General features: G+C 35.2%; 1 protein-coding gene across 4 annotated transcripts in view; it reads right to left on the bottom strand.

Moving 5' to 3' along the window:
• Set2 (SET domain containing 2) overlaps positions 1-13,672 on the bottom strand; it is a 139,916-nt gene that overhangs the window by 55,760 nt on the left and 70,484 nt on the right. For all 4 annotated transcript variants that reach the window (XM_081757930.1, XM_081757916.1, XM_081757922.1 and 1 more), the window contains exons 4-5: positions 1,786-1,914; positions 851-1,052 (exon numbers count right to left, since the gene is read on the bottom strand). In XM_081757930.1, coding sequence (XP_081614056.1) covers positions 851-1,052; positions 1,786-1,914 — 331 coding nt within the window. The remainder of the gene's footprint in view (positions 1-850; positions 1,053-1,785; positions 1,915-13,672) is intronic.

The raw sequence follows: 13,672 nt of genomic DNA on the forward strand, positions 1-13,672 counted from the left end.
AACTAAATGCCATCTTTCGAATCAGAGGTTACACATTTTAGATTATTATCATCTGCTCAATACACTGCCATTCAGCTCCTCTCGTGTACAGAGATTGCCTTAACATTCCACCATCAATACCCTAGCGCTGCGGCCGTCGTCTGACAGTTGCCAACCCGGACATCTAACTTATTTTCATTAAACTTGTAAGTATTTGTGTATTTTAAGTCGCTGTGCTGTTGCTTTTGTGCTTCATGACACAAATGAAAAATGAATGTTGTTACTCCAATCTCTGTCCAGATTAAGCATATAGAAGTTTAATTTTGACACCTCAGATGCCAATATGTGATATTCAAAAATTATTCATAACATTTGTCACACTAAGTTTACATTATTTTCTTCCAGTACAATGTTCTGAAACCTCATTGACAATTTTCTTGCTCTTCTATTCCTTTCATTGCACAGCACTACTAGATGAACGATTGAAAACTTTATATATAAGACTATTTTTGATACACAGAATACGAACATGCTCCTGGCTTACCAACTTACTGATGCTTAAATACTCTATTTCTGATGATGTTACGTTGTAATGGTCTAGTTTTCAGTAATGGATGATAAATGTGGTCTTGTAAGTCTTGTTTTAAAGTAAACTGAAAATACGTAAGATAGTGATGTAGTGCCACGAAAAAGGAAAATATAACTTTATATTGGGTTTCACACGCTTTTCCTGACTATACGTTCTTGGCACAAAGTTTAAGTACTCTTACCTCTACTAGTTTTCAAGTTATGCAAGGCAAGCAAGACAAACTGGATACATATAATGATTGATATGGCACTTATATGTAAATTAATGAAGACAACCACTTACCTTTTGCGTTTCAGCATTAGGATCACAGCTATGGTTGATAAACCTGGATAAGTTTCCTTTGAGCGTTGCATCTATTATAGCATCAGATTTCAATGCCATAAAATAGTAATGCCTATTTTTACTCTTAGAGTAATCTTTGGCTCTTCGACGAAATTCCTTTGGATCAAGGACCTCTCCTACGTATTCCATAATGAAGGATCCTCTGTTAGAAAAGGGGAAAAAAATTAGAACCTGTTCCTGTATTTATATTTACTAAACAAGACCCTATTGTCAACCCATTGTATCAAATTCCATGTCTGTGGACAAAGAATTGTATCTTAGTAGTTAAAACTACTAAATTCACACGATTTCAAGGATCTTAAACTCGGAGAACATGATTAACGATCAAAAATTTTATTTAGGCCGATCCTGAAGATACTAAAGTATTGTATCATTTACTTCAACATACGTTTTCCCCAGAGATTTTGTCTAGGTCATATACGGCAAAGGGTCAGAACTATTCTTCAATTAAGGGTTTCATTCTCCCTTCAAAAATATGTTAGAGGTAGTTGAATTTAATAGCATCATGAAGTTTTCAGCAACTCTGCTTTCTAATAAATACATTTGATATTTCCATTTCTTTCATATTAACGTGTTCTTTATTAAAAGTGTTCTAGTAGCAATTAAGAAAACCATTATACAAATTACAGATGCACGTAACCTTTACAAAATTACGAATCAAAAAGAATGCTATGTAAAACACCTCAAGAGCAGAGATTATTTATATAAATATAGCTTTATCCATTACCATTCCTAACCAATCCATAAGGGTTTTAAGGGATTTAAGGGTTTTACTATACTACAAAGCAAAATTATAAAGCAAAGAAATTTATAACAATCCTCCACTGTTTCAGACATACGCAAATTATGACACGAGTTCGTGTATTGATACTTACACTGTTAGATTCTCTAATGCTCTTAAGCCGAATCCTTTCCTATCAGTCTTAAATATCTCACATTTTCCATAATCCTTCTTTTGAAATCGTTTATTTGTACACCTATCACCAACCGGACATCGAGATCCACTGAAAAAGAACACACATATTTATTTAAACTCTGTTCAATTTTAACAGTTTACAATATTACAAAAACTGGATTATATACGATTACAGTACTGAAGATGTATTTACAATTATTCACAAAAATACCATATTTATTCCTCTCGAAGGTTGTAAATGAACAGAGTCTGAGGAAAGCTTTATAATTTCAAAGGCAGAAGCTCTATTCAAAAGGTACTGGTACTTTAGCAGTAACTGCAACAATACATTGAACATTAAGAGACCAAAGCAGAATACAGTGAAACCTGTCAACTTGGCCACCTCTCTAAGTTGGCCACCTGCTTATCTTGACCTAGTTCATCTTGAACCTGCATTTTCCCATAAGACATTCGTTACTTACTACTCTATAAGTTGGCCACCTGTCTATCTTGGAAGTTGGCCACACTGAAGCAATGTTTACCCTATGATGATAATGATAAATTTACCTGCGTATCTTGGCCACGAAAAATACAGTTTTTTATTTTTTTTTATTTTTCTTAACTCCTTCGAATTCCCATATGAGAGGCAGATGTTCTGTATTTTTGACTGGACACAAAGAAACATAGATTCGCACGATTTGTTCTTGGAGGTCAATGGCCAGAACACTACCCTCATAAAAGGGTGGTGAAGGAAGATGTGAATAAGAAAAAGCACGTACAGGAATTTAGGAAATGGTTGTACGTATTTGTTTACCCTGTCTGTTTTGGTAAAACCATTAGCTATATCGGCTCCTTTCATCAGTGGGAAGCTTTAGTAATTCCGGAAAATTCTCAAGGTTAAAGCTCAATTGTCATTTATTGGCACCTAACTGCATGTCAAAAGGTAGCGAAGGTTTTGAGATATGAATTCCCTCAAGATTTTCTCAAAACATCTTTTGCTCCGAGGGAAACACTTCTAATTCATTAACAAGAGGTAGTTAACTACAATATTAGAATGTGCATATCTGACAAAAGGAATAAAGCAAATATGTCTAGAATGAACCACCATTCAGTAACAGCTGAAAAGAAGTCATATAAATTGCATATGAATTTCTCAATTTATAACTTAGCTTTTCTTGTTTTCAATCTGCATAACTCAGTATGCTATAATATCAATTTCAACAAACTGCGTACATACACTTCTATTTCATGGTTGTTTGTGTTATTGTGTTTCCAATCCGAATAATTCAATGTGCCAGACTAGTTTTCAGGAAGAGAAAGGTATGCATATATATTAGACATACTATCAAGAGCGCTGATCCTGGGGGGACCGAGGGAGCCCGGGCCTCCCAAAGGTCATGTGGCCCCTATTTTATTTATGACTATTCAATATTTGGTATAATTTGAGTGCAATTTGTCTTAAAATCTTCATATACATACCTTCTGCATCTGAATGTCCCCCCTCCCAAATTTACAGAGAAATCGGCGCTCTTGCATACTATAGTAATATTTTCTAGTACTGTATATTTTTATGATTACTCTATATGCATTTATAAGTAGCTGTCGTGCCACTGCTTATTAAAATTTTACAATCAAGTAATACTAGAAATCCTATTCTAAAAATACACAAATCACACTTATTTTCTGTAAGTTGGCCACCTGTCTAAGTTGGTCACTTTTTGATGGAACCGATGGTGGCCAACATAGACAGGTTTCACTGTATTTTACACACCGGCTTGTAAAATCTTATAAATACTTTATTAAATACAGAAAGAACATTTCTGTGCCATATAATCCTAGGTATATTTCGGAAGACAAAGAACAGAAACAAAATTCCATAATTAAAAAAAAAAAAAAATCCTTTACTAATTGACAAATAAAATCACTGAGTTTTATGAAACTGTGGTAGCAAACTGGGCATACTAACGCTGCAAATGGCAAAACATTTCCAATTCACGAAAACAATGTACCATTCGAATAACGCAAACGATTACCCAAGAAGGTTTTTCCGGACCCATAGTGCTAAAACTCGAATGAAACTTCAGTATTAGGTCTCACCTGGCTCTCTTCCAAATTTCTACCTCATAGTTCATTTTTAATTGTTTTCAGTGTAGAATGGCTTAGAAGTTATGTGAAACTTTGTTAATAAAAGTAATGTTCAGAATCATTGACATCCACTTCTTAGATAAGAACTTGTATTCTCATCTACGAGCAGAATCATATTAAAAGTATACGGAAAGTAATGTTGAAAAAAATCTTCCATTTTATATTTCCTTATTCGCAATCTTAGGAGAATATTGCAACATATAAGTTTCAGAAATATTAATATATTGTATGTAAACTAAAATCCTAAATATACAGTATCATTAACATCATTATAAGCATCCTGTCACCACTGACACGTCAGCTGCCGCAAATTTAGAAATCCTGTGTATCAACGTCCTGAACTAAGAATTATTCTTCTTAATTTCGTATATTTATTACGTGTTCCGCATAAAATGCCCATTGCTTATAAATCACAAACAGTTGGAGATAAAAGGATGAAAAAAAATACATAATTAAAACATCATTGAAAAACAAACATCTTTTGGGGCACCGTTTAAAAAATTGTCACAATTTTAAGTTGTTGCACATTCAGATAAAATGTCTAATGCTTATAAACCACAAACGTTATAAGGGAAAAAACGGGGGGGGGGGGGGGGGACTGTCAGAAGTCACATACGAGGAGAACTCTGCTTGTTTCCTATGCCCCGTTATCATGAGGCTCCGAGGGCCACTCAAAAATTTTAAATAGTAAGGTATATAATTTTATACATCATTGAAAGAACAGTGGAAAACAATTAACTTCTATAAGGGAAAAATTATCCTCTGGGGCTCTGTTTGTGAAGTGGTCACCATTCAGCTGATAGTTCTAACTGCTAGAATTCCCAATTCAATGGTTGATGTTTCGTAAACGGTGCCCCTCACGAAAAAATTTTTTCTATAAAAGTTGACTGCTTCTCCAAGTTCTTTCCGATTTTATATATATATATATATATATATATATATATATATATATATATATATATATATATATATATATATATATATATATATATATATAATTTTGCTACTTAAGATTTTCAGGTGAGCCCTCTGGTGCTCCATAAGAGGCCCTGTGAGTTTCATTCAATGCTCTCTGATATTTTCCTATCTTACTTTTTGTTTCATCCTTTTATTCCCATTGTTTGTCATTTATAAGCACTGGATATTTATCTGTAACACTCGGTATACTGTACCTAAATATATATATTGTAAAAATCAAATTGATGTTGTCTCATCACGAGGAAGTTTTTAACACAGTACCTACTTGGAACAGATATTATCAGTCACTGAATAAAGTGCGTTAAGTGCGTACCCTAAAGGTGAAGGCAGATACAAAATGTTGAAGTCAGACAGATGTAACTTGGGCTATAAATTCCTCATTAAAAATAAGCGGAGAAATGTTCCATTTTAATTTTCAAGAGGGAGAAGGGACATTTCTATAATGTTTTTTCCAGATTCGAATTGACCATTTCTGTTTCATTATCACGAGAAAACGACTGAACCGCTTCAAATGAATTTTCGAATATACGAGGGAGTATCGAAAAGTTTTAATTATCACCATAAAGTTATTAAGATATGATTATGTAATTTCCTTAACTTCATGCACGTCAACTACCAAACACAACACTGACAAAATTTCACCATCAGACCTTAATAACTTCCTGGTGATAATTAAAACTTTATGACGCCCCTTCGTAGTTAGCACTGTTCTCGAGCTGAGATTTTAACATGCCATTTTCATTAAAATGTGTATCCTGAGAGAGACAAAGTTTTAAAATTATGCCAAAAAACAGAACACCTTACACGTCCTTATGTTACGGATATTCCGCATGTAAAGAGGGCAAAGAGACAATTTAGTAATTTATTGCTCAATATATGAAAATGACAGAAATTCTCTAATCATCACGGGAAAATGGCTGGTTTTCAAATATAGTTAGCACCATGTTATGGCTCAGATCGGATTTTAATCATGACACTTTCACTGAAATACATATCCTATGAAGGGAGAGTTAAAAATGTACGACACAAATAAGAGTATTTCACGAATGTTCTAATGTTCCGGAGTCTTCTAATGAAATTCATATAAAAAAAAAAAAAAAATCAATATTAAAAATAAATGAGAACATGATCCAGTGTTTTCGAAAAATTTCCTCTTTCAAGGGAGAGAGGGGGACAATTCATTATTCTCGACGTTGTCTGTCTAATCATCATGGAAAAATACCTGATCTGTTTGAAATGAATTTCAGAACATAGAATTTTGCTCGAGCCAGTTTTTTGTCATGTTACTTTCATTGAAGTTTGTATTATACAGAGGGAGGGGGCGCCAAAATTTATTCCAAAAATCTAGTATCTCACGAGCTCCTCAAGTCAGACAGATGCAACTCGGTAGATAAGCTCCTTACTAACCGTGAGCTGACAGGTGAGAGAGCAATTTCGAAAATTTCACTTCTAAAGAGGGTGAGAGGGCAATTTCTACAACATTTTAATTTCACATCTTGTATTCTAATAAAATGGCCGAACTGAGGAACCAGTTTAACAGTTTAAAATTAACTTCTGGACATAGCACTTGGGTCGACTTATTTTTTTCATCATTTCAACTTGAAATACATATCCCAACGAAAGAATGGATTTTTAACTTTCCGCAAAATAGGACTACTGCACCATTTGTTAAACTAAATCAAACCAAGCCATCTGAAATGAATTTTTGAACAGTTAACAGTTGGGTCGAACTGAGTTAGGAAATTCTTACAATATTTCGTAAAATACGCAACCTAAGAGGGAGAAAAGAGTTCCAATATAACTTCCAACTATTTTCCATAAACCTATCCTTCCCATGTGAAGAACTGGCATTTCAGCTCTATTACTTTTCCCCTCCCTCTTTTACCTTCTACAATCTATTACAACGCTAATAAGGTAGTTTCTTTTTAAATAGTGTTCTAACTTTATTCTATTCTTCTTTTTACCTGTCTCCTGTACTTTTCTCAAGTAACTCTAGCTATCACATTTTCATTGTTTTTTCGTGTCATCGAGCTAATTTTTCATTCTTCTCCCCGTCTATATTTATTATGCTTCCGGTTGTATTTTACCACCCTTTCGAGACATCCATATTTCTGCTTACACAGTGCAAATTTACGGAACAATTAATGAGTCCTTTTCAAGCTTCTGAAAAAAATGGATGTCCGCCCATACTTAGCCTCTTTTTATACTTGATTACAAGCTAAATTATTAATACTCGATCTTAAATCGTTCCTCTTCGTTCCTTTAGGAAGCTGCTTATAAGCTTACTTTATTTTTAATTGCGACTCTCAAAATACATTTACTGAATACATATTACCAATGATCATCTTTTTATTATAAAAATAAATTACATGTTGATTTAGAATTCTCTTAAAAATTCCTGTAAAAGCATTAGCTAAATACAAGTCCTTGAAATTCATAAAATATTAACACAGTTGTTCATACGCACAGTGAAGAAAGAGAGGGAGGAATGGCAAAGGAAAACTGAATAACACGACTACGAAAATTTGAGTAGATACTGTGCAACAACAGAGACATCTATCGATACACGGAAAACGTAATCATCATACAATATTCCTTTCAGCTCTATGTACAATATATGTAGTATGTATTTAAAGCGATTTCCTGCTATGTGGAGCTCCTTCCTTGGCTGTGTATTGATTCCCTTCCCATGTTCTATTCGTCACCCAGAAAATCAATATCGGACCAGCTGGGTTGCTAAGAGGGAGAATGACTTCAGTCTACACAGCCAATCACGAGGAAGGAGTCGCCGACAGCGGATTTAGCATCCATGAAGAAAGAAAAATAAGCTATTTAAATTTACTATGAACGTAAAATACTAACTAACCATATGCACAGAAAAAAAAAAAAAAACACCACTGTATCATTGACGGCTCCCAATAATCATACAAGTGAATTAAAATCAGTCAGTAAAACTGTCGACCTTGATACTACTTATCGATTTTTTTCTGTCTTTTGACAATTACTCATATACAAACAGACACCACCTAAACTACTCTTCCCCGTCTATACAATTACATGGTTCTCCGATAATGACCACCATTACATCTATCCAAATTTAATTCTTCAGAGTTGAGTTCGAACACTCCTATGATTTTCCGATTTATATAAAGTACACTGTTCTAAAGTTAAAACGTTGGAATTGTAATCAAATGTAGCAAAATGCATTATGTTAAACATTCATACAAAACTCTAGACAAATATATTTTGTCATACTTTCATTTGGGTAACAAAAAGTTGATTTTTGACTGTCCATACATAGTCCTTATACAGTAGGGAATAATAGGATTAAGAAAAAACTGGAACTAGCAAAAGTGCCAGATCTTCGCACGGGAAGAAACACATTTAATTAACATAAAACCAAAACTTTACTATTACGGAAATTGCTTTCTTTTTCCTTTTAGAACAGGAAATTTTGGAAACACTGAAACGTGGCTTGCCTTATTTTTAAATACGAGATTATATTACACCGAATTTCACACCTCTAACTTCAGCGAATTCTCAATAGATATTTTCTGATTAAAAAATCGGAATATGAATGTTATAGAAATTGCCCCTTGCTCTCTTTCCAAAGCAGAACTTTGGAAAACGCTTAAATACGTTGCAGTTATTTTTAACGAGTTTATACACCGAGTTTTATCTCTTTAACTTTGGGATTCGTGAAATACTATAAATTTGAAAAAAAAAAAAAAAAAAAAAAAGCTTTACGCCCCCCCCCCCCCTTTGGATACGTATTTCCAAAAATTCTTTCTTATCCTTTGCTTTTGTGACAAAAAGAATATTCTATCAACGCTTCACATTTCTAGCTATAGTAGTACAGAGTAGTATAGCCTGGGTGTTGATGGATGAGGTACTTATACTCTTTTATATAGGGTGTTTCAAAACAACACCGACAACATTTGGGAGGTGATTCCTGACACCAAGACAAGACGAAAAGTATAGACCAATCTAGGTACACAAATGTTTCCTTTCGGGGTTGCAGGCTGCCGAAAACGCGAAAAAAAAAATTAACTTTAAAGGTCCATAGCTCCAAAACTATGGGATCTACCGCAGTCGAGTCAGGACTTTACTTAGGAACTAGTACGTGCCCTATCCGAATGCCCATGTTTCAGAATCCTGTGGTACCTCCGCAACTATTTTTATAGAGATGGTTAGTGAGTACTTCAAATTATAGGTCCGTAGCTAAACTCCCTCTATAAAAATCTTTGCGTGAGTATCTTAGGATTCTGAAATATGTATTTTTGGATAGCGCACATACTAGTTCCTAAGTGAAGACCTGACCCGACAATCGCAGACCCCATAGTTTTGGAGCTATGGACCTTTTAAAGCTCATTTGTTCATGTTTTCGGCAGTCTGTAACTCCGAAAGGAAGCATCTGTGCACCCAGGTTAGCCTATATTTTTCGTCTTGTCTTGGTGTCAGGAATCACCTCCCAAACGTTGTTGGTGTTGTTTTGAAACACACTGTATAACAGCATAGATTATTTAACTTCGAATGTTAACTTTCTGCTGTGGTAACTGAGTCAACTCTGAAAACGGAATTTTTACCACCTTTCAGCATCTGTCGACTTCTATCACGGATTTAGCTTTTTGCAATAAGAAGTAAGTATACTTTATATCGGACGAATACTACTTGACGTACGCATCAGAATACCTGAGTATGAAGCCATTACTAATCAGTTAATGAATTCGTGAACCTGTATCCTTGATCATAATTCTAAATGTATTCCTTTACTCTAGCTCTCATTTCCCGTTTTCTATACATCCTACGCAAAGAAGCTAGAACCTGTAATCGGACAGAACACTCAGAATTTTCTGTAACTTTGCACAAACGCCAGATCAAGAATTACAAAGTCCGTTTGATTCGAAAAATTATATATCAGTTTTAGGTCCCATTATTAGACTAAAGGTTTAATTTTTGTTTGTTTGATTTGATTTTGGCGTTCCTTTCAGCAGCGATGAGATAGATGATTAATGAAAGTGAATAATTATGAAAGGCAGTGACGGAATGTGGAAGGAAACTGAAACTGAAGAACTCCGAAAAAATCAACGGACATAATGTCCACAAGCTAACATGGCCTGGGGTTGAACCAGGAATTCTGGGTGTCTACTGAAATTGAAAAATGAAATTTCGTGACCTTTTGTTTCCCAAAACAATAAAATTTAGTAACATGCTCAAGAATGAATTTGGGTGCGAATTAGGCCGAATTTTTATGCATGCGATTGAAGCGCGCTTTACTTGCGATTTGGTAGCGTCTAAAGTCGACCATAGACATTTTTGGTGGTGAATTTTGCCTTTTTACACAGCAAAAGTTTCCAGCCTATACTTATATTTATACAGATAAAAAAATTCGTGACCCAAAAATTAAATTTCTTGACTTTCATGACCGTTTTCTGATATCCTGACTTTCGTGACCGATAGACACCCTGGAATTCCTTCCACTAAAGTTGGGTGCTCTACCACTGAGCCACCGTACCCACCAACCCAGTCTGTTTCGAAAACTTAATAAATAATATACAATTTATAAAGGCTTTCTGGGATCGTTGTCCTCTCGATAGTAACTGAGACTTCAGAGATAAGGAGGCCCATCAACAAAGCCTGAGAATTTTTTTATGGCACGCAACGAAGAATATTGTTGAAATAATGTTGGATGATGAAAACGGATCAACCCTGCCTTTCCAGACGCTCAACGCATGCGTCTGTGCACAGAGTGCAAGCAAACCATACCAATTCGCTAGTCCCCTACATATGAAATGAAGTCAATGAGCAGTTTTGCTGCCTTTGCAGTTTTCCGTTTGTCTGCAGAATTCCTGCAAACAAACGTAGATATTATTGCAGTATACATACGGTGATGATGCTCTACCACAATTCACAGCTCTTTGAGGGTTCAAGGTACTTAAGGAGGGCCGTGTTTCAACAACAAAGCAAGGCAGTCCAGGTACTTCAGCAACAGCATTAACGGAAACTACGATTAACAGAGCTGCCGTTACTGTTCGCGAAGACCGACGAATAACAACTGATAGACTTTCTGACATGTAACACATTTCCTATGGCAGTGCGTTTTCGATTCTGTATGATCATCTGAACATGAGACACGTTTGTGAGATATGGGTTCCACGATTACTGACTCTTGAACAGAACATGGTGCGAGTGAAAATATATAGGGAACTTCAAAGTCTGGTAGTAGAACATGGGGATGTATACCTGAACTCCAACATTACAGGTAATGAGATTACGACCTGGAAAGCAAACAGGCCAGCTCAGTATGGAAATCATCTAATTCTCCGACGCCAAAGAAGGCGAAGGTTGTTACGTCGGCAGGAAAAGTGATGGCCATTTCGTTCTTCGATTGTTGTGGAATGGTGTACCAACATGAAGTCCCTCCACATTCCACGATTACTGATGAATATTCTTCACCACAACAGTGCACGCCCTCACGCGTGCAACGTTGTTACCCGATATTTGTCCCGCAGAAGCACTGAGCGTCCCCATCTTCCATACTACCCACCATAGCTCCCTGTGGCTAGTGTTGTAAAAAAACGTTTTTTTTTCTGTGAAGTTTTTTTTCAATAAAAAACGTCGTTCTTTTTCATGTTTTTTTTCAAATGTCTGTTTTTTTTCTGGCAACTATTATTTATTGATTTACGTCGCAGATTGTTGTAATAATCAACAGAACTTGAGTCGAAGCCCTCGTAACTTACAAATCTTTTGTTTCTTTGCACCTATATACTAGCAAAATTGTGTGATTATTCCTTTCGGCCCCAGGTTATTTTTGGCGTTTTCCTACACTTCCAGTTAGTGACTTATTGCTCAAAAACCATTCATTCGATTGATATGGTTAAGGCCTTGTTTTTTAGAAAATGGATGTGGCTATTTTTTGGTGTAAGTTGCATTGCAGTGTTGCCAATGCGTGGGAAATTATTGAGGGAAATGTAGGGGTGAAAATTTACAAAAAATTCCCTAACAGAATTTCAAAATTTTTTGTATCTAGTACCACTGCTGCTATATAGGTTCAAGTCGCCTAAAAAAATCTTTGGTGTGTTGACAAGGTACAGTGAAATCCTGAAGTCGCTTGCTTCCATCCAAAGAGGGAAAGAAAAAAATCTGTCATATACATGAAATTTTGACACTTTTTACGCCTCACAAGCAAAAATCAAATATGCCGGGGCTACAGCTTCTCTAATTATCCTATTGAAACTTTTTATGGTGCGTTCTGTAGAGCAAAGAGGAATGTTTCAGGTAGTGGTACGTTTGTTTCAATGTAGTCAGTAAGAGGGTAATAATAGAGGGGAAAAGGGAAATTTTCCGAATTTTTCACGTAAAAGCGGGAATTAATTTGTTTTGGCTGGAAACACTGCCATCAGACAGACGAAAACTATCTAAAAATAGCCCTTAGTACTCCAAGAATATATCCTACAAGTATCATGGCGATATATAACAAAGTAAGCATGAAATTTAAAAAAAAAATCTCATTCTACCTCAGAAATTCACCATTTTCTTACCATTTACAGAACATGGTTTATTATAAACCTCAACTGTACTTTCCCTAATTATTCTAGTGAAACTTTTTATGGTGCGCTGTGTAGGCTAAGGATGAGGCTGTTAGACACTGGTACGTTTGTTCGAATGTAGCCAAGAAGGAAATAATAGAAATAAAAAAGGGATTTTTTCCAAAATTTGCCCTAAAATCTGGAATTAAAATTTTCTGTAGCTGGCAACACTACTATCAGACACACAAAAACTATCTTAAAATAAGCTTTGGTATCCCTCTAATATATCCTACAAGTATTGTGACGATATCTAATAAAGTAAGCATGTCAATAAAAAAATATATCATTCTACCTTTAAAAAAATCACAGTTATCTTCCCAATTAGAGGACAAGATCTACTGTACTTCCCCTAATTATCCTATTGAAACTTTCTATAGTGCGTTGTGTAGAGCAAAGACGAGACTTCCAGATACTGGTACGTTTGTTCCGATGTAGCCAACAAGAGGGAAATAATAGAGACAAAACAGATAATTTTTCCAAAATTTCCCCCTAAAATCTGGAATTAAAATTCTGTAGCTGGTAACACTGCTACCAGACAGACGCAAGCTATCTTAAATTAAACATTGGTACACCACTAATATATCCTACAAGTATTATGACGATATTTAAGGAACAAAGCTTCTAATTACCAAAAATATATTACTGTAAACAGAAAAGTAGGGAAAAACTAGAAAAATCAAGGGTTAGAACCTAAATACGAATTTTTCGTGCGTTCCCTATGGCAACACTGCGCGCAGGCCCGTCCAATTGATGTCAACAGTTAGGTATCCATCCGAGGTATCTACCTGGCAAGTATAAGGAGGTCTTTCTACAACGAAGGAAGCTACAGGGAAAAAAGAAGTAAAGGAAATTCGAAATTAGAAAATTCTCGAATTTTTGACTGGGGTGAAATTTGAGAAGGAAATTCGACACCAGAAGAAAAAAATAATATGATAAACTATAGTCCAACCATACTTTGCAAGAATAATATCCCGATATCTTAATTAGTGTCCACACAGGAGCGGATTAAACAAATGTCACACCCGTGTGTGCCACTTTGGCTACCTGGACCACCGAGTATACATTTGATTACATTTTTTGACTACTAACTCGTGTTGTTGTTGTAGTTATAGTCTCGACTAATAATAATATCGTTGTTGTAAACAATAATTTTAT

The sequence above is a fragment of the Thermobia domestica genome, chromosome 1 (genome assembly GCF_964235325.1).
Source record: "Thermobia domestica chromosome 1, izTheDome1.hap1.1, whole genome shotgun sequence".
Lineage (NCBI taxonomy): Eukaryota > Metazoa > Arthropoda > Insecta > Zygentoma > Lepismatidae > Thermobia > Thermobia domestica.